The sequence below is a fragment of the Sander lucioperca genome, chromosome 4, assembly GCF_008315115.2.
Source record: "Sander lucioperca isolate FBNREF2018 chromosome 4, SLUC_FBN_1.2, whole genome shotgun sequence".
Classification (NCBI taxonomy): Eukaryota; Metazoa; Chordata; class Actinopteri; order Perciformes; family Percidae; genus Sander; species Sander lucioperca.
This window is the reverse complement of record NC_050176.1, coordinates 2,980,270-3,001,504: the sequence shown is the minus strand read 5'-3', so window position 1 is coordinate 3,001,504 and position 21,235 is coordinate 2,980,270. Positions and strand designations below refer to the sequence as shown.

Genomic DNA, 21,235 nt, shown 5'->3' with positions numbered 1-21,235 from the left:
GACCGGAGGGTTAAAAAAATAAATAAATCACCTTTCGGGACTTCGGGCCTCCATACAGTGCAACATGAGGACAGTGCGCCAGTTCTGGCCGGGCGGTGCTGACTGTAATCCAGATTAGTTAACTTAATCTACAGTATGGTATGGCACAATGTGGACACAAAACCACCTGATTTTAAACCCTTTTTAACGTGCCCGCTACAGGATGTATTAGCATTTATCATGAAGCACAACACGAGTGGACATCCAATATCATAAATATGAGTATAAATAAAACACATACACTACCGGTCAAAAGTTTGGGGTCACTTACAAATTTCCATTCCACTCCATTATAGACAGAATACCAGCTGAGATCAGTTGCATTGTTTTTTAATCAGGGCAGCAGTTTTCAGATTACATTATGTGCTTACATAATTGTAAAATAGTTCTCGACTGTTGTAGAAAGAAGTGGCTGATCTTTAATGCAATATCTACATTGCTTGTTATCAGCAACCATTCATCCAATGTTCCAAAGGCCCATTCAGTTTACTAATCTGATATCATTTTAAAAGGCTAACTGAGAAAACATTGGAGAACCCTTTTGCAATTATGTAAGCACATAATGTAATCTGAAAACTGCTGCCCTGGTTAAAAAAACAATGCAACTGATCTCAGCTGGTATTCTGTCTGGAATGGAGTGGGCTGAGCCCAAACTTTTGACCGTTAGTGTAAATTCTCTATTTCTCTATATACGGGGAGACATTGAATTAACTCACCTCTGTGATAAAACACGCATCATTCAGCCAACACGTGATGTAGGCCTACCATTTACATTTTTAATGATGTTTACTTTGTCATTTCCAGCTGATCCAAACATTAATTCAATTCAATTCAATTTTCTTTATAGTATCAAATCATAGCAAGGGTTATCTCAAGACACTTTACAGATAGAGTAGGTCTAGACCACACTCTATAACTTCCAAAGACCCAACAATTCCAGTAATTCCCACAAGAGCAAGCATTTAGTGCGACATTACAGTCCTTCTGTTCAGGGACTCTGCAGGACAGTGATGCACCTTGCACCGAGCTGCAGTATCTGATGTGCAGAGCTCTCTCTGTCTGTCTGTCTGTCTTTTTTTTGTATTCTTTTTTTTTGGGGGCATTTTAGGCCTTTTTTATTTTTTAGGAACAGCTGAATACATGAAAGGGGAGCGAGAAGGGGAATGCCATGCAGCAAAGGTAAACCTCTATATACAGTATGGGCGCGCGCTCTATCAGGTGAGTTAACCAGGCGCCTCTGTCTCTGTCTATCTGCCTTTAACTTGAGCCACAATAAAGTTCATAATCACAGTTCATTTTTACTTTTACGTCTAATAATTAGTGCATTTATTATCAGAAAATTACTTTTGATACTTAAGTACAGTAAATATCAGATACTTTAAGATGTTTACTCAAGTAATATTCTAAAAGGTGACTTTAACTTCTACCAAAGTCATTTTCTGGTAAGATACTTGTAGTTGTACTCAAGTACTGCTTTCAATTACTTTATACAGGACTGGTAGGCTCATTCATGTAGAAAAAGGTTTGTGTGCAAAAGTAATAATCTCAGTCCCTCCTCTGGGCTGTGTGGAGCTCTCTGCTGTCCTCTGCAGGTCATGACATGCTAAAGATCTGGCCCCTTGCAAATTTTGATCTGATATCAATTTAGGTTCACAATCCATTTCAGCCTGCCTTGTTTTTGTCACTTTTAACAAAGTTTTTGGTGCTTTTTTCAACACTTTTGACGCTTTTTTTCTGCATTTTTGACGCTTTTTCCAAAGTTTTTGGCATTCTCTATGACATTTTTGTCACCCAAACGTAAGCAAGAAGACTATATAAGACATGAAATAATACAGTCAAAGCTATTATCTTTTTCAATGACATAAAAGCAATACACTCAAAATATCTGGCCCTTGATGTGGTTCTCATTTTCCAGTGTGGCCCTTTATTGTAGAATCAACTATGGTTTACTCAGTAAAAAAGCAAATACTGAAACATCAATGACTAAAGCTCCATTAATTAATAGTTTATATTGCCATAGATTCAGATATCTACATCTGCAACAGCAACATACCTCTGCTCTCTGGCCCTATAGCTGTCTGCCAGCCTGTTCCCTGTGGCACACAAAATAAAACATGCATATCAAATTGTTTTAACTGTCCCATAGCCCACAATGACCTGTTAGAACTGTTTCTGACTGATAAACAAAGACCCTGAGATCCAGGTCCTCATTCGTTCCCAAAGGTGGTTGAGTCTTTACTCACTGATGAGGGCTTCCTTCAAGTTGCTTCCTCGTCTGGAAATTTGAACTCTCTCAATACGAGTATACCAGTATGATGTCTGGGGATGTGCAAAATGGTAGGGCAACTGGACTGTATTTGTTTGCTACTTTACAAAGAGACATCACACACATAAAAGCAACGTACAAGGAAAAACTGTCCTATAAACAATGATGGCGCTCACCACTATGTGTATTGACAAATGATGTTAGAAGTCGATACGTTTTTCACAGATCCAGTGTCGCTGGATGGCACAGTCAACATCATTCCAACTGCTAATCATTGCATGAAAAAAAGTCTCAACACAGTCCTCCTCCTTTCCTTGAAACTTCCCAGTGGGCTCGCCTGTTTTCCAAAACCTGTTCAAAAACAGCCAAAAGTGGAATTATTGCAGAACATGATGCACAATTAGTCCACAAAGAGCAGTAGCATAGCAGTGAAGAAAAAAAAAAGTGTCTCACCCTGTGCTGTTCAGAATTAAACCATCTACCCATTTCCATGTTCCTTCCTCTTCTTTGTCAGTCAGACCAATCCAGAATATACGTCTAAAGGAATTGATGAATGCCTGCAACAGTACCCGAAATCGACAAAGCTTAAACTTAAAATGGGGTTCTTATTACAGTACTAAGCTGTTACGATAATTATTTATCAAAGAATAGACAGAATCACTGAAGTTCTTCTCAAGGTTAATTTTTACTTGCGCAAGCAAGGAGTCAGTTACAGCACTCACAGCAAAGTACAGAAAGTGGCTAACGAAATCCTTCAACAGCAGCTTTTTTTATGATTAAGATGAAGTCATAATACAAAGTCAATGTTATCTCTGGTCAGGCAGGGCATCTGCTCCGCTGAATGTTTTACAGTCAAACAGCAACCTTACGGAATAAAATCTTGAACTTGTTTTCTTTTACCTGCTCTCCTTCGTTGTTTACGACGACCAGATCTGCCCCTCTGTTTCTGCAGTCCTGTCTGCTGCCCTTCCAGTTCATTTTGTCAGACGAAATGTAGTAAAAGCTGTTGCTGAATAACTTGCATCCATCTTTACAGAAGTGATCTGCAATCGTAGACAAGTCGGGAAGTGAATGTGGCAAATGTTCATTGCAAACACATGCAGATGTGCAATAGAAACCAAAGTTTACACTCACTGAATTCAACTAAAGTTTGGTTTCTCATTTCAGCCCAGCTCTTGCTGTGAGTCTGCATTTTGATTCTGCCTGCAAGGGACAGTATATTCACACAGTGAGACTTCTTCTGATCCACCACCAGTGTTCATTTAACTGCACAGGAAATCTAAACAGTTGATGACTTGAGGCTGGTAAATTAATGGATGTTTAGCAGTGAAAATCTCACTTTCTTAGAAAGGAAAAAAAAAAGTTAATTTCTTACAGTGGAGTCCAGTGCCTATAATGCCAGCCAGGAGGAGAACACAGAGCAGCATCAGGAACACAGTAACAGCCCAGCCTGGGTTGAATATGTCATAAAGAAATATTTTCAATAGTTGTTCAAACAGCAGAGGGAAAATAGAAATGTGTGTGTGAGTATGTACTGTACTCGCCTGGCTGCTGTTGCACTGCACTCTGTGTTACAGCTGCGTGGCCACTGTAGATGTCTGAGCTTTCATAAATATCCACTGTCCTCTCCTCCGCCCCATCACTCTCTCCATTTGTATTCACGGCGAGTTCTTCCATTTGCTTTTGTTCACCGGGATCATTTTCATAAATGCACTCAGACATCTCCATTTCTGTCTACTTGATCTGTTTTTCTGTTGGCTTCTTGTTTCTTCAAACGAACACCAAGCTCCATCCAACAAGTAGGACAATTTAGGTGGTTTATTTCCAAATAAGCCCTTGTGTTTTGTGGTTCTGTCTAGGATCACACTTCCCTGTACGGCACACTTCTCACTTCTGGGTTACACTTTAGAGCACTTAAGCTGACAGGATGTTTCATCATCCTCTGGAATTACTGTAAATGAAAGTATGTATGACAACATCTGTTTCAAGGGCCTTCGTACACTTCACTTAGCCAACACTGACATTTCCTAAATAAATGATTCATTATCAGAGCATCAGTTCAAACTTAATACTGCATTAAAAGTCAAAGTCCCGCATTCAGATTTTTTTTTTTAAGAGGGAACTTGCACTGTATGCGTTATCCCATTTCTGTGGGCATAGTATTGCTCATACAATGTTTTATTCATATATTATTATATTTTGGTTTATTATTGAGTATTATTGTCATTATTCGTGAATCATCAAGCAGCCATTTGACATTAAAGCAGGTCAAGGTGGAGCTCTTTTTTTTTTTAAGAGCTCAAAAAAAATATCAATCAGTCGATTAGTCAATCCACAAAAGATTAATCTAATTAAACTATTTTTTTTTTTTTTTTTTTTTTGTAATTCAAGTTTTTATTTATATTTGAGTGTCAATCAACCAGAACAGAACTGACAGCATTGTTGTGATACAATAATGTTTATAAAGTCCCATACATTCACTCGGAATCAAAATAAGTAATAATAGTAAAAAATTAAAAATTAAAATTAAAAAGAAAATGAATCCAGCAACCACAGTGGTACATCTCTATCAATACAATATACCAGCAATACCTTAGGCAAAAAGGTGATCCCATGACCTCTTAAATCCTTAATTTTCATTATTAATTCTGGTCAGCATGTGTTCATATGATACTATTTCTGACATAAGTTCCAGCCATTGTTTAAATTCTGGGGGGGAGGTATTTTTCCACACTCGTTGGATCACTCGGATGGCCATTACAACCCTAACCTTTATTACTGCAAAATCATATTTTGAAACTTCTAACAATTCTGCTTGGTCCCCTAATAGGCACAACCTCTGTGTTTTAGGTATAATAAAACCTAGCCCTTTCCCTATGCATTCTACAACTTCTTCCCAAAAGGGGTTTACCAATTTACATTCCCAGAGTGAACTATTTTGATAATTGATTCATTGTTTGAGTCATTTTTCAAACAAATATGCCCAGCATTTCTGGGGTCCAGTTTCTCAAATGTAAGGGTTGGCTACCAATCCCATTATGTTTTGGTGTTGGACTGTTGGTCAGACAAACCAAGCAATTTAAAGACATCCCCTTGGCCTTTGGAAAATAGTGAGGGACATTTTTCACTAGCTTCTGATATTTTATAGACCAATCGATTCATCGTAACTGGCAGATGAATTGATCATGAAAATAATGTTTAGTTGCAGCCCTACTTATTTTAACTACTTTATATAGGCCTATACTGCTGGGTATAGGCTCGAACAAATCATCAAGATATTAAAAGCTGATCATATATTTTAGATGTAACTAGTAGTATAACGTAGCATAAAATAGCATCAAATGGAAATACTAATACTAGGTAGAGTACATGTACCTGCATTTTTTTTCTAAGGAAGTACTTAAGTATATGTAGGCTACTTGCAGTGCACTGTTTCCAAAATAAGTTTACTGTTAAGTACAACTAATGCATTGGCTATTCTGCTCTGTAATAGCACTACCATGACCACATGAGGGCAATAAAACTCTAATCCTAAGTGGCATCTTTACATTTAGAAGATATTTCCATGTGCGAAACAAAAATAATGTGAGATTTTCTTCCTAATAGCTGGCAGCTAAAAAAAAAAGGAGACTAGGCTACTGAATGCGTATGAAGGAGAATGGGCTTAATTAATTAGGCCTATATATATAATAAACTGGAAAATGAGAAAGCTTATCTGCAAACAGTCTTTGTTTCCACCCGTTATGATAGAGAAAAGTAAATAACATTTTACGATTTTTATTTTATTTAACAATAATAATAATAATAATAATAATAATAATAATAATAATAATACTACTGATAATAATAGTAATAATAATAATCAAAAGCCACACTAACCTTTAATAAATGTCACTGTGCTGTGATTAACAATAGCTGTCAGACAAAATGAGTTAGTGACTTGTGAAAAAGTAGCCTAATATTGTCCTTTATTTCAAAACCGCCCCCCGTGCTATTCTGCTCTATTCTCTTCCATGCTGTTCCCTTCTCTGTTACTCCCCCCACCTCTTCCCCCCAGCGGAGAGGAAGAGCCGAGACAAGTGAACACACAAGCCAAGCCAAGGCAAGGAAGATAGGCGATTGCATAGGTGGGTGTTTTCTCCCTCTTCTTTAAGAGTGCTGTCGCCCTGGGGTGGACAGTTTATTTGTGCAGTAGTACGTTTGTTTGTTTGTTCGACCACGCCGAGGTGTTTTTGTTGTCTCGTCTCAACTCACTTCTTCCCCGAGCTGCGGATCGAGGTTTTGGATCGTGTCAGCGCAGCAGCAGCAGCAGCAGCACTCGGCTAGGCTAGGCTAGGCCTGAATCCACCTCGCAAACACTCATGGACTTTGAAAAACAAGCCTAACATTCTCCAGAATAGGTAATGGCCTGTACTTTGGTGTTTCGTGCTCGGTACAGCTGGTTTGGATTTGTTGTAGGTGGAAAGAGGAGTGACCTTTCATTTGGTGAACTTGGCTGTTGTAAACGCAGCGTTAGCAGGCTAGCTACCATAGCATATGCTAATTTAGCTAGCGTTGGTGTATTCCATTTGTAAACTTGCTGAATAAGTTCTCTAGAGTGAGGAAAAATTTAACAAAACTTGTGCGTGCCGTAAAAACGGGTTTATATCAAGACAGCTAACGTAACATATATAAATTATCCAGCTAACGTAACGTTAACTAGCTAACGTTAACATTTAACATTTGAATGTTCTGGTTTGTGGTTGGCTGGTATAACGTCATAACATTAGCTACATGTGGAGTCTTTTCTGTTTCTGCCTTTTTAAACGCCGAAGCAGCAAGATTTTATGTGACTTTTCCGCCAGTTTCTCCCGAGCTGGGGGGTATTCAGGACAGGTGAGAGTACACGGAAGTGACCGGCCAGCCCGCAGCGTCACAGACCGTAAGTTAGGAGTCAAAGTCCAGTCTCGGCTTACTTAACAATTTCCTATTACCTGAGACGCCCACTCTCTGCGGACAATGAAGCTGCATGGTACTTTCAGGTGACTATGCTTGCACGGCGTGTTTTTTTTTGTTGTTGTCAGATTGCCTTTACCTTTTGTTCAATATGGTGTGTTGAAAGTCTACTGTGAAAAAAGCACTGTTTATTGTTTCAGCAGCTGTCTTTTGATGTGGTCTGCCGGGTAGAGGATGGCGACAGGAGTGCTCAGGTGGTGGTGAAGCAGCGAGGGTGAAAAGCAAGAACCTGTTGTGTGGGTCTGGATGTGTGGGTGTGGTTAGGTGTTTGTTGCTTCAATATTCAGTCCCTTGTGTAGAGGCTTGCTACACAGAGACACCTTCTCAATTTACAGTTCTTTGGTGTGAACGGATGCTGGATTACTCAGGAACCTGCATGATTAAATCTGCAATAGTTTCTACTTTCAGTTTCAGTTTGCAGTCGTGGTCTTCTTTAGTTTCTGTGTGTGACGTCGCACAACAACAACAACAACATACAGACCAACCCCAGGCATGCTTGATAGCTTGTCCAAAGTAACTGCGAAATGATCTGTTGATTTGAGCTGGTACAGTCAGCTGATCGGTGAGTTTTTATTACATTTTACATTTCATGTCATTTAGCTGACTCCTTAAAATTGCTATATATGTCAGGGTCCGCACACCTCCTGGAGCGACTATGGGTTAAGGTGTCTTGCTCAGGGACACATTGGTTGATGTATCGCAGTGGGAATTGAACCCAGATCTCGCACAACAAAGGCATTTGACCTGCTGGAACAGAGGTGGAAAAGATTGTAAGCAAGTTGGTACATGCTGTATTCTCAGAAATGTCCCTTCTGTAAGATGTAAAAAAAGGAGGGGCAAAAAAAAAAAATCTTAAGTTGGACATTTCGTTTGGTGACCAGAATTTGTTCCTAGCCATTTTGTCTGTGGGGGCTGAAGTCTTGCTGCTTAGCCAGTTGTTTTAACCAGGGCTATCATTTGTGAGCCTGTGTAATGACGGGTTTTCAGAGCTAAGCACGGGTGTGTCCCTCTGACACACAGAAGCTGGGGTTTTCTTATATTTGCTCCTCCTCCCTCCCTCCCTCCCTCCCTGTCTGCTCTCTCTCTCTCTCTCTCTCTCTCTCTCTCTCTCTCTCTCTCTCTCTCTCTCTCTCTCTCTCTCTCTCCAGGTCCAACGGTTACACCTGCAGCCTGTGTTATTTGAACTGTGAGCACGTCAGCTTGCTTTCAATGCAGGGGAGGACATGTGAGATAGAATACACAGAGAAAAATCAAAGTCCACAGATTTAACGGCTGTGAAGTGATACTGTCGCGCAGCACTCTCCCTCAGTGCTGGTGGTTAACTTCTTGGAATGGTTGAGCGTCAGTTAGCCTTTTTATGGTCCTCACTGCAGCGATTTAACCCGCTTGCTTGTTAAGTGGTGGTCACATTCTGAGTGCAAGTCCCCGCTGCTAAGTATTTACCAACTGCTGAACGTTGGTCTTTAGTTTTCTCTGCCATCTTTTATATAGCGATTGACCAGGAATGTTTATTATTTGTACGTGTTTTGAAATATTATATGTAATATTACTGGATTTCTTGTGTTTTGTGATTGTGATCACATCTCATTATTGACAGAAGTTGAACTGAAGACTAAGATGATGTACCTCCCTCAATTTCATTATTTTCTTAGTTGTTTTTTAAAGTTACTTTGGTGGTTACTAGGGGTGCGCGATTCAGTAAATGTCAGGATTCGATATCGATTTTTAGGCTCACGATTCGATTCAAAATCGATTTTTGATTCAAAAAAAGATTCTCGATTAAAAAAAACAAACAAAAACGATTCACTGTATGTAGATGTAGTTACTTTTCCCATGTGATTGCAGTAAAAAATAAACAAAAAAAGATATATATATTTTTAAATATGAATCGATTTTTGGAATTGTATGAATCGATTTTGAATTGGTAGAGCTTGAATCACGATTCGAATATGAATAAAAAAATTTTTTTGCACACCTAGTGGTTACATTTGCCATATTGTGATGTCCAATGTATGGATATGGAAAAATACATACAATTATGATATATATTTCAACCATATTTCCTAGTCTTACAGTATGTTTGACCTAGTCAGTACCAATAATAATATGACGGTATTAGTAATGCTTTACCCTGACTTCAGGGAAACAGGGTTGAGGGTTCCCCCCCCTCACACAAATGTTTAGCCAGGGTGGTTAGCCACCCAGATAGATTGATAAATATTCAAACCTGAAAATGATCATTAATTGCATTTGCAGCCCTTACGTGATTCAATATTTCAACTAAACTAGAGGTAGGTGGTGTCATGTCTTGGAACAAATTCATTTGAAATGTGGGCATGATAACCCACATGATGGTGAAGAAGGGAGAGGCATTTATTGTTCACTTCACTCAGCAAGGCCATGACTTTTATTTTACCTAACTGTAATGCTGCGTTTAATAAGTTACAGTATCCTGCATGTTTCCTTCCTCACTAGACAGCAGGCCTTGCAGAGGTCCCTGAAAAGTTTGTGTGGAGTATGAGTGAATGTGGGTGGGCGTGTGTGCATGTGCGCTCTCTCTGCAGCTACCACATTACACTGTAGGCCACGGGGGGGGGGGGGGGCGTCATGGTTTTAAGTCAGAATGGCAAAGGCGGTAGTATTTGGATGAGGGCCAAGGCTAACGCACAACACACACACAGAGGCCACATCTCTGTGTGACCATTCAAATGAGGCTGAGTCAGCGGAGCACTTGGCCAAGCCACAACAGCGCGCGTGTGGCTGAAATAGCAAGGATGGCATATTATAATGAGGGAATACACTGCAGTCACAATAGTCAGTGGGCACTGGGTGATGGACAGGCAAATTGTCTGAGAGCGTGTACTTCACAACGTTTTCAGTGAGTAGTGGACACTGATAATAGGTGTGTACCTCTGTGTTGTGTGTTGGCACAGGATGGTAAGTGCCTTGCCAGTGTAATTCCCGGGCTTCCCCATTAGCAGATACAATTTAGCGTTGCCGCTAATGGCCTTACAACAGATTAAAGACTAATGCCCAGGCTTTAAGTGGCTAAAGCCATTCAAAATCTCTCTTACAAGCAACTACTCCCTGCCACAAGAATGTTAGTGTGGTGGGACTCGCATAGCTGTAGAGGTTGTTTGAGTCTGTCTGTCTGTTGCATGGAGGCACAAGAGACCGTCTTCCTCTATGCCTCAGGAAGTGTTGACGTTTTGACAGAGCCACAAAGAACGACCCACACTGTGGTATGCCGTCTTATCTGATGTATGGTGTCAGTACGGTACTTCATGGCCAAGTTGAAATCTTGGTTGCTAATGCAAATCTCGACAGCTGCTTCTGGCCAGTGATTCCCAACCTGGGGTACTGTACCTCAGAGGGTACTTCTGCTGTGATATCTGGAAAAACTGTAGAGTACCTCAACGCGAATATAGAAGTTCAAACCGCTAGTTAAAAAAGAATGTATGGATAAACAGTTTAAATACTTGGCTAAAAGTAATGGATAAATGATTGCTGACCAAGCCAACTTAACGTGGCTCAGGTGGTAAGAGCTGTCGCCTACTGATTGGAAAGTTGGTGGTTCGATCCCTGGCCCTGCACTTCCATGCCGAAGGGCAAGACACTGAACCCCAAGACACTGCGCCGTCGGAGTGTGAGTGTGTGAATGTCTATCTGATGAGCAGGTGGCACCTTGTACGGCAGCCTCGGCCACAGTGTATGAACGTGTGTGAGTGGTTCCTGTGTGATGTTAAAGCGCTTTGAGTAGTCGTTAAGACTAGAAAAGCGCTATGTAAAAACAGTCCATTTAATACTGACAGTTCAAGTGTATGAAAAAAAAAATGAACAATATCCACTTTTATGTAATGAATAGTGTTTTATACATTTGGATTCTGCATTGGGAATTGATGAAGTGGTACGCAAATTAATCTGACTTGGCTGCGCGGTACTTCAAACCAATTATTATTACCATAGTCGATTTAATCTGTCGATTTTATTTTCCCACTCTGTTGTTTGGTTTATAAAATGTCAGAAAATGTGGATCAGTGTTTCCCAAAACGCAAGACGACGTCCACAAATGTCTTGTTTTGTCCACAACTAAAAGCTATTAACATTTTAAGAACCTGCAATCAGAGAAAGTTTACTCTTTTTATTTCATAAAGAAATGGCTCAAAGTGATTCATCGAGTTTTTTCAAAAATAGTTGGCGATGAATTGAATAGTTGACAACTAATCAATTAATCGATTAAGCTCTGCAGCTCTACTGCAATATCTAGCTCCCTGTTTTTTCTTTTTTGTGTTTTGATCGCAGGAGAGATCTGTTGTTGTTGAGTGAAGTCAAGGTTTCAGTTTAAGGTCTAACGCACTCTTGGCTTTAGGGGGTTACGTACACCAACTTCATTTGTGAGCATTATCCACTAAAGAAGCACTTAGTCTGTTTGTGGGCCGACACCCTGATTGGGTCATAGGGAGTAGGGAAAGTAATGGGACCCATTCTCTCTTTCAGGATTGAAGTGTTTGGCTGGGGAGGAAAGAACATGTTGGTATGAGAGGTTGATGACAGCAGCACAATAAAAGAGAGTGATGGGCTCCCTTATTAGGACAGCTTCCAACAGCCGAGACAGGATATGACACGCAAAGTCTCAGTGAGGAATGTATGACAGTGGCCGTATGTGTGTGTGTGTGTGTGTGTGTATGTATGTGTATGCGTTTCTCTTCACAAATGTGTTTTTATTCCACACAGGGGGAAAAGAAACCAGGCAGCATTAACTTCTGTTTGATTATTCAAGGATGTAACCGTCAGCCACGCACTCTTGCCACCTTTATTTAGTCTCTGACCCACATACACAAGCACTCGCCCTCACACAGATGTGTGCGCACGCTCACGCTGGCATTTGTACACCCTCGAACCTAATACAGGAGTCTTTGTTCACCCAGCCAGTCCTGTGTGTGCAGATGGAGAGCAGATTTGATCTACAGTGCCATGAGTCAGGGACCTTTGAAGTAGAAAATGGTTTTTGCCCTGGTTTGGAGATGAGCCACGCTCATGTCATCCCGTTACTAGACAGACACTGTAGTTGAAGTAATCTTTCCCAGATTCCTCAGTCCTTCCTGACTAGCGTCCCTGCTCAGGAAGTCTGAGAAAAGGTATTTTGTCATTGTCTTATTTTTTTTGCTGTTTTGTATCCTAATTCTGTATTAGCAATTTTCTCTGTCGCTGCACAATGGATCGTTTGGTATTTGTCAGGTGATCCAGCTGTGTTCCCTCCAAATGTGTGGTGTCAAGCACTCTCTTATCATGTGAATAATCGTTAGACCCACCATGTTAGGAGAGTAAATGTTCAGGTTGAGACAGGTTCATCCAACTTTTAGCTAAGCACAGTTGAAGTGCAAATCATTTTGTCTGAATTTGAATGTAAATTGCTGTGTTTTATTGTCTGAGATCACCATAGTTTGAATTGTAAAGCGGATAGAATTTGCCTCGGGAGTTAAAGTTGTGTCTGAACATTCAATTTCTTTAGCAAAGACGCACAGTTACCCGAACCGTAAGGCTCATCGTTAAAAATTTTAAAGTATGTATTAGGGGTGCGTGATATATCAACTCAATATCCTTATCGCAATATCATGTTGCGCAATATTATATTGAAAGTGTCGCAATAACTATGCAGTATTTAGTTTATTTTGTGGAGCGCTGCGTCCCGTCTGTTGGCTGTGTGACTTAGTTGTGTTTGATTTAGAGCCTGCTTGAAACGCTGTAATGATCATCATTTCATTGGCCAGTTACCGTGCCACTTCACTACGTGACAAACCCTATGGAGCGTACCACGTGTGTGCATATTTCAACAGAGTGACAGCGTAAGTGAAGAAATAGCCAACAAAATGGAACGAATCGAGAAGCGAAAGGAAAAAGTTGTCTTGTTCTCTTTATTTCTTTATTTATTGTTTTTATACTGTCCAACCAGTAAAACAGGTCCTGTTCTGTAGACATGGCCCTTATTTATTTATTCATGTTGTACCAGTCCAATATGATGATTGAAATAAACATTGTGTTGTATTTGTTATGAATCTATTCCCATAACTTTTGTAATTTTACACGTTTAAAAATATCTAAATATCAATATTGCAATATTCATAATCAATATCGCAATATCACATTTTGTCAATAATAATAATAAAAAAATATTAATATAATATAAATGTGTGTGTGTGTGTGTATATATATATATATATATATATATATATATATATATATATATATATATATATATATATATATATATATTAGTCATTAAGCAGCCCTCTCTTTATCGTCTTTAGCGAGAAAGTTGTACCATTGTTAGCTCCTTGTTTTGGTTGCTTGTAAACTTCTTTATCAAAGATCTTTATCTAGGAGAGCTAATTGATGCTGCCGTAGCACTCATTTAGTCCGGATCACTGACTGAAGTACAATGCATAATACATCTGGTTTACTGCTTTCAGTTCGTAGAGATAATAGCAGTCAGACTATAAAAGAAGTTGTCCTATTTTAAATCTGCTGTTGTAGTCAATTATCATAAGATGGCATGCAAACTGAAATGCCATCCATGTTATAACTTGCACAGTTCAGTAAGTACAGTAAGAAAGTGAGGCCTGCCATCCTTTTCCCCACGGTGGAAAACACACCCTCTCAATTTAAAACGCCTCTGGATCCTCCGATTTGTGTAACTTGATGGTGTGACGCCGTCTCTTGATAACTCCTCTGAATGCTCTCACGCTTGCACTCGTCTCCCTTCTCCTTCCTTCCTTCCTTCCTCTGCATCCTTGGAATGAAGAAGTGATAACGAGCTCCGCATGCTGCCGCTGAAAACACGGTGTAATTGTCTCTTGTCATGTATCTCACCTTCTCTCTATTTTTAACCCTGCTGAGCTGAAGGTGAAGAAACACACTGAGAATGTGACGGTAGTTTGCTCTCCATCCCTGCTTTGCTGATGCTGGCCCCACCTTGAATTTGAACTGAATAATCACTTTTGCAGGTTAATTCACAAGTCGTGCGCTCTTTCTTCGTGCCTGCTGTTCGTCCTCACTGTGTTTCTTGCTCTTGTTCTGTCTGTACTCACGTTTTCTCTGTACTTGCTCCTTTATCTTCCCAGTTCTCTCTTGCCTCATCTATCTCTCCTTGCTTTGCCTTCCTGCGTCAGCTCCAGTTGCTTTTTTAACCTATATAAGCTTCCACTTCATTAGCACTTCAGTGTGCGCGTTCCCCGATGTGCACGGTGCCAGGGCCCCCCCTCTGTCTGTGTACTTGGGTGATTCAGCGATTCAGTGATTCCGCCTCGCTATATGTGTCTGTTCTCTGATTAAATCCTGGTGTTGGTTGAATCTCTCCTAGTCTCTGGTGTTGACCGTGTCCTGTCCTGTCCTGTCCTGTGCTGTCCTGTCCTGTGCTCTGCTCTCAGCGTGTGAATGGAGCAGTGTGCGAGTACGGCCTCCCTGCTGGCCTCGGTGCGGGAGCAGGAGAGGCAGTTTGAGATGCTGAGCCGAGCTCTGGAGGAGGAGCGGAGGTCGTGTGCTGGCACCCTGCCCCGCCCCCTCCCCAACATGCAGGTAACACGGAACAAACCACGCTTCTTTCCCACTCACCCACGCACATTTTCCATCGAAAAGTCCCTTGGATTCAACCTTTGATCCGAGCAAGTTCATCCCATGTCATCTCCATGGTCACCCCATGTCATCTCCATGGTCACCCCACCCCCATCCCATCCGTGTGGACTGGCTGGATGGCAGCATCACCTAAACCAAACCTCTTGGGGGGGGAAAAAATACCTCCTTGGTAGGTTTTTAGTCAGGTTGTAGTCTTGAGGTGCGCTTGATTTTGGCTTGGATTTTGGGAGTTAAAAGTTGAGTCAAACTCAGCGACTGAAGCACCTTCCAATACTGCCTTCCCGAGGAGGTAATTTGCACCCACTGTTGCTCCTCGCAGCTTTTGATCACGCATTATTTCCATCCTTCATGGGTTCCTCAGTAACCATGTCTCATTCAAAATAAAACTCCTCCCATCATCATCATCATCATCATCATCATAGCCCTCCACCAATCAAGCTTAACAACCCAGTGTAACCCATCATGTTTGTCTTGACTTGTCCATGGGAGCTTGCATGCATGCAGAGCCATGTCTTGCTCGACATTTTGTTTGAGCTTTTCCTGGCCCATTGTCGTAGCTACAGTATGTCAAGCCAGCTTGTTTATTCACAATTTGTTGTATTTATTTCTGGTATAAAGATGACATCCCTAGACTGCTATTTCAGTGGGGCAAAGTCCATCAACTAGGACAGGATCAGTCCGACACGTTTCATCAGCTGTGAATTAATGGTAAAATTCTGTCTTGCTGAGTTTGGTTCATAGCTAAAGTGTGTTCTGCTGATTACTTACACGCCCTTTTTTTATCATGCGTGAGTCAGTTCAGACTGCCGGGTGACCTCACAGACGGACACACAGGCACGCCCGCCCACCTCTCGCTCATTCTTTCGCTCCGCTATTGAAACGCTTGGTCATTAGTCCACGTGAATAAACCAGCATACACATGTTCATACGTGCACATTCTTATGGCCCTGAGGCAACCTTTGAAACGCACTGTCATAAACAACTGGGCTCTCTCGCTCGCTTACTTTCCCGCTTTCGCTGTGGGCATTCTTTCTTGCATGTGGGCACGCATTTCCAGGGACACATCCCCAGTCTTAGGTAATTCTAGTGGCTGATAAGGAGCAGAAATATAGGCTGTGTGTGTTGTAGTGAGAGCAGGACAGAAATGTAGCCTGTGCTGGTTCTTATCTCTGCTGTGTGTGTTTACATAGCCCAAAGGCTTCGGCATGCCTCTGCCACTCTCCCAGGCAGCGCAACACGACCTCAGTCTTAACTGACAGGTTCCCACACGCTCACATCTGCCCGGCACTTTCTGCTATTCTCTCTGACTGAGTCTTTATCTCAACTAAAGAGAAAAAATTCGCTTCAACTAAGTCTTTTGTAATTAGTCCAGGCCGAGTGGCACTTTTAAAAGGCTGTCATTGCTCCTGCCGCAAGTATTATTTCCAGCTTTCACTTATTTTTTTAAATTTTTTTTTTAAATACAACATTTCTGTCAGCATGATACAACTACATCCCATCTATGAATAACTGTTGAGCAATCCCCCCCCTGGCTGTGTTCCCTTTACCATAGTAGTGGAGATACAACTGCAGAGATGGCAGTAGAGATACATAGCGCTCCCCCTGTGGCTGGAATGGGAAGTGCACCACACCCATCACCACCCCTGGGCCGGCAATGCTGGTGGTGTCGACTCATAAGAGAAAGAAGTTTGTCCCTTTTTGTTTGTCTCTCTGTGGGCCATTTTTCATTTTATCACTAATTATTTCATCATTTCATTGCATTATCCCAGTTCATTCATAGGTTTGTTGGATAAGTGTGTGTTCCATTCAGTTGTTTGTGTTTAGGGGCGAAGAGTGCAAACATGAAAGCCTCTGGTTGTGTTCATTTTTCATGAGGTTTACATACCTTTGGAGTTCATGTAGTGTCACAAGATAAAGCTGGGTGCCAACGAAAGTTGCTGCTTTCGTTTTTATTTATTTTTGTATTTGGTCAGTACTGTACACAAGCAGCTTGTCACTATGGATGACTGGAAAAGTTCAACTGCTTAGTCGTGTGTGTGTGTGTGTGTGTGTGTGTGTGTGTGTGTTCCGCTCATGTGTATTTTTTTTTTCCTCCCTGCAGAACGGCCGCATTCCTTGTGATGCAGACATAGAGAGGCTGACACTGAACGAGGGTTACATCAACGGGACACATCATGTAAGCATCTTCCGGAGCCCTCTCTGTTTCAGCCGTTTAACTCTTAAGAAGGTTGAGGCTATCCCATGTGAGGCTATATCTGTACTATACTACATCTTGAGTTTTCTCTGAAATGTTAATTTGTGTGCAGTTCAGGATGGAGCCTGGTCAGGTGGTGCAGGAAACATACACGGTGGAGGAAGATCCCCAGGAGGTGCCACCTGTTGTCTCTGTGGAGACCAATGAAGATGGGACCACGCGGCGCACAGAAACCACGGTAACACTAGTTAATGGAAAGTGGAAATTCACTTTGCGAAGTGTGCCGTTTACAGCACTAAATGACAATGGCATGTGTGTTTGTAGCTCGTCAGAGTTAGGATTCACTGAGGTGTGTGTCATTTTTAAATTGTATCCCTGGATTATCTTGACGGTGTGTCTTGGGAGTGATTTTTAACTCCCTTCTTTTGCTCTTTAAGGTAAAGAAAGTAGTAAAGACCACCACCACTCGCACAGTCATTCCCTCCGTGTCGGACACGCTTTCCCTGGATGGTGGGGGCTCAGTGACGGGTATGGGGGGCTACCCTGCGCCCATGGTCTACAGACAGGGACCTGGCGGTGGCATGCCCATGGACTACCCCACTCACACTGTGCCCCGCAACTACCACTACGGACCGCCAGGGGGCTACGACGACTACCGCACTGGACCCCCATCTGAGGCCTACACAAGCCTTAGCAGGGGAGCTCGCATGGATGATCGCTACAGGTATATTTTTTTTGTTGGAACTCATGTTTTTTTAAGCACAGCTGATAAAGAATTTAAGCCATCGAGACATTCACTTTGTAATTCCTATAAAGTCCTGTGGGTTGGAGGGGTGGGGTGGGGGGGGTGGTTTGTGAGTTTGTCTCATATCTTTGTTGTTTGTACGTATGTACTGTATGTATGAATGTTATAAATTAATAAACAAAAAAGACGATGTACTTTGTAATTTTAAAATAAATAATCTGGACAATATTTCCCTCTCTTTCTATCCTCACACTTAACGTCCCTGTCCCTCCCCTCTCCAGACCGATCCATCCAGATGGTTACAGAACTCTGGATCCAAGCTACAGAGCCCCCAGCAGGAACCAGCTGGACCACTACGCTGCTCAGCCACAGGTATCATCAACAACCATTGTATTTCATTCTAACTTGGTCCGCTGACCATTAAAGGTTAATTTGCTAAATTTGGTATTTTGCTTCCATGCTATTTGTTAAGAATTTAATAGGATTAGAGGAGTACACAGGTTAACAAACCATTGCATGTTTGCCGCTGCATTTGGCTTGTTGTAGCTTCTATCATTTTGGAACTCGTCCCTGTGTAGGTTGGGCGTATGGGCAGTGCCATGGAGCTGTCCTCTATTCCGAGGTTTGTCCCAGAGCCATACGGTCTGGAGGATGATCAGCGCAGCATGGGCTACGATGAGCCCGACTATGGCATGGGACACCCGATGCACTACAGCACCGTACCCCGCAACCACAACGCGTATTCCCATGGGCCCCCACGCAGGGCTGGGTAAGTTGTGTGCTTTTGTAGTGACTCGTGTGTTTTAGGGATGAGTAACACCTAGATGTATGTTCGGTGTATGAACTGTATGCAGTGCCTTTGAGTCATCTTTGAGAGTGATGTTTATGTCTGCAAAAAGTGCACATAATAATGTTCCTTCCACAATAATCTATGTTTTAGAGAAAAAAATGAAGTAAAGGGAGAAATATATATTGAATTGTATGTATTTTGGTTTTTAAATGACCGTTTCCACCTTTCCTCTCTGTTTGTACTGATGGATGTCTGTGTGTCGTCAGAAAATGTGTACCTTCACATATGTTCTCCTCCTCCCTCCCCAGGAGTTACGAGGGCACCTTGGATGGCGACATGAGTGGCCCAGGGGACATGTACTACTGGGGAGGAGCGCCACTGGCCCAGGGTGAAAGAGGTAGCATGGCTTCATTGGACAGCACTCTAAGGAAAGCTCCCGGCCCCGGCCCTGGCGGCTGGCGTCAGCCAGAGCTGCCCGAGGTCATTGCCATGCTGAACTACAGGCTGGACCCCGTCAGGAGCAACGCAGCTGCATACCTGCAGCATCTCACCTATAAAAATGATAAAGTAAGAGATGCACATGTGCAAGCATATCGTTTTATTTAATGACGCTTGTATCCAATGTGATGTAGCTTGGAATAGACTAGGAATGACTGAGGCATGTATGATAGAGGATATAGCCAAGCCAGACAGAAAGTTGGATGTGTAAGATAAGGAGTAGTTGGAGGGGTAGAAAACTTAATTTCAGGGAGTAGACAGTAAAAACCTCTCTTTTTTTCTTTCTTAAAGCAACACCAAAGCACTTTTCCTCTTCGGTCCCCCTACAGGTTGGAAGCTGAATTGTGTCCATTATATCTCATTCGAACTACAGATCCGCTGCCCGATCTGGCAAACTTGCATAGTGCGGTTATAGCCGATAGAGGGCCGCAAAGCGAATGCAGCAGTGTGTTACGAGTTGGTGAACCACTGAAACGATTTTGGAAACATTATTTTAAGGTACAAAAGAATTTTTGGTGTTGCTTTAAGGTTGGATATCGGAAATAGAACTGGTTTTGAATTGGATAGCAAACAAGGAAAAATATCATGCAGGGAGGAAGTCGTCTAAAGCTGGACAGACACGCTGTCTTATTGATCTTGTATGTTGCGTTAACTCAAACTACAGATTTTAATCTGCACCGACCTGGGACTTTTATGCTCACACTGAACGTAAAGCACCCGGATGGGTTTGTCCAGTGACAATTCCAATACAGTTTTAGTTATTCAAAGAAGATGACATAATGTTGCGTCCTCAACAATGTTTAAAAAGAGAGGCAGTTCTACCATGAACTGAAAGTAAGCAATAAAAAATATGGAGCTACAGATGGCTGGAAGATGCAGATTGTCTGTTCTGCAGCAGAGTTCAGTTTTTATATGAAAGCAGGCTCGAGACTGGAGTTTTAGCCACAACGTGTAAAAATACAAAATAGGAATAAAATAAGCCCACTGAACTTTTGACAGTAGCTATGTTGGGAACTTGGCTTGGGGAAGACAAAGACATGCCAGGAATCCAAAGCAGTTATTCAGGCAATTAATCAGACACTATGATGATGATGAAGTTAATGTTAAGTGCAGCTTTTTACTGCCATCACAAGTAAATGGCTGTCGTTGTGGGACTTGCTTTATAACTTTTCTTAGCCAGGGTATTTGTTTCCTTCATAAGACTTTTCCTGGACATGTCTTCTTCACTGAGCGTCTTTCAGTATGCTGTCGTCATGTGCTTTTCTTTTCTTCCTTGGTGCTCCGATTGAATTTGTTTGGACATCATTGCATCTTTTACTTTTTTTAATTGATTTGCTGTCGACATAATATGGATTGCTGGGCTGTTTAAAAACAGTAAACTGAACTTTACTTGCCCCCACCCCCCATCCATATCACTACTTATGTCCATCCTTTTGCTTTCCAGGTGAAATCTGATGTGCGTCGACTGAAAGGCATCCCAGCACTGGTCTCTATGCTCGACAACCCAAACAAAGAGGTCAGTTTGCGGATTTTCTCCATGGCTTTCTGTTCATTCCTTACTCACTAGAACTGTGTGTTATGATTGGACTAGGTGGGGTAAAAGTGAGGCTTAAGGGATGGAGTGTGTTGCTTATGTAATAGTGGGACAGTTCATTTGGCCTGAGACAAGGGGAACTTGAGACTCAGCTCTAATACTGATTTGAAAGGGAAATGAAAATGATCTATTTTGACTTCTCTTGGTCAAATCCTGTAGGTCAACATTTGTGCTAAATATGGTTTCGGCCAAAACATTCTGTGGTTTTTCTATGATTCCCTTTCATTTAGCACAAGCTGTGGCAAGGTTTTGCTGATCTTTGTATGAGCAATACCAGACAAACCACATCATGCATTCCACTCTCGAGGCATCTCAATTTCACATTTCATGCTCTACGGACAGCGACAAATTTAAAGTCTGGGGTGCCTCGGATGACTTCCTGGCTGGAGAAATGGGTCAAACAGCGACTGCATCTTCTTAACGTTTTTAAGTGGTTCCAAAGACGTCTGTGGGGGTGTGGGTGTTAAAGTATCATGAAAATG

The 21,235-nt window shown here is 41.7% G+C and overlaps 2 protein-coding genes across 13 annotated transcripts in view; one reads left to right on the top strand and one right to left on the bottom strand.

The window, feature by feature from the left end:
- Positions 1–1,758: 1,758 nt before the first annotated feature.
- LOC116039707 (CD209 antigen-like protein C) lies at positions 1,759–4,216 on the bottom strand. The gene is made up of 6 exons (XM_031284672.2): positions 3,850–4,216; positions 3,681–3,755; positions 3,440–3,508; positions 3,206–3,348; positions 2,759–2,862; positions 1,759–2,656 (listed from the first exon to the last, which is right to left on the bottom strand). Exons 1-6 carry the CDS (start codon positions 4,031–4,033, stop codon positions 2,506–2,508), a joined length of 726 nt encoding a protein of 241 aa, XP_031140532.1. The 5' UTR covers positions 4,034–4,216; the 3' UTR covers positions 1,759–2,505.
- A 2,115-nt stretch (positions 4,217–6,331) lies between these two features.
- Positions 6,332–21,235, top strand: part of ctnnd1 (catenin (cadherin-associated protein), delta 1) — a 31,570-nt gene continuing 16,666 nt past the window's right edge. For 4 of the 12 annotated variants that reach the window (XM_036000650.1, XM_036000653.1, XM_036000648.1 and 1 more), the window contains exons 1-9: positions 6,354–6,432; positions 14,728–14,875; positions 17,034–17,108; positions 17,239–17,364; positions 17,564–17,850; positions 18,153–18,243; positions 18,450–18,640; positions 18,970–19,228; positions 20,604–20,675. In XM_036000650.1, coding sequence (XP_035856543.1) covers positions 14,735–14,875; positions 17,034–17,108; positions 17,239–17,364; positions 17,564–17,850; positions 18,153–18,243; positions 18,450–18,640; positions 18,970–19,228; positions 20,604–20,675 — 1,242 coding nt within the window. In that variant the 5' untranslated portion in view covers positions 6,354–6,432; positions 14,728–14,734. The other 8 variants (XM_031284441.2, XM_031284440.2, XM_036000652.1 and 5 more) reach the window with 6 other exon arrangements.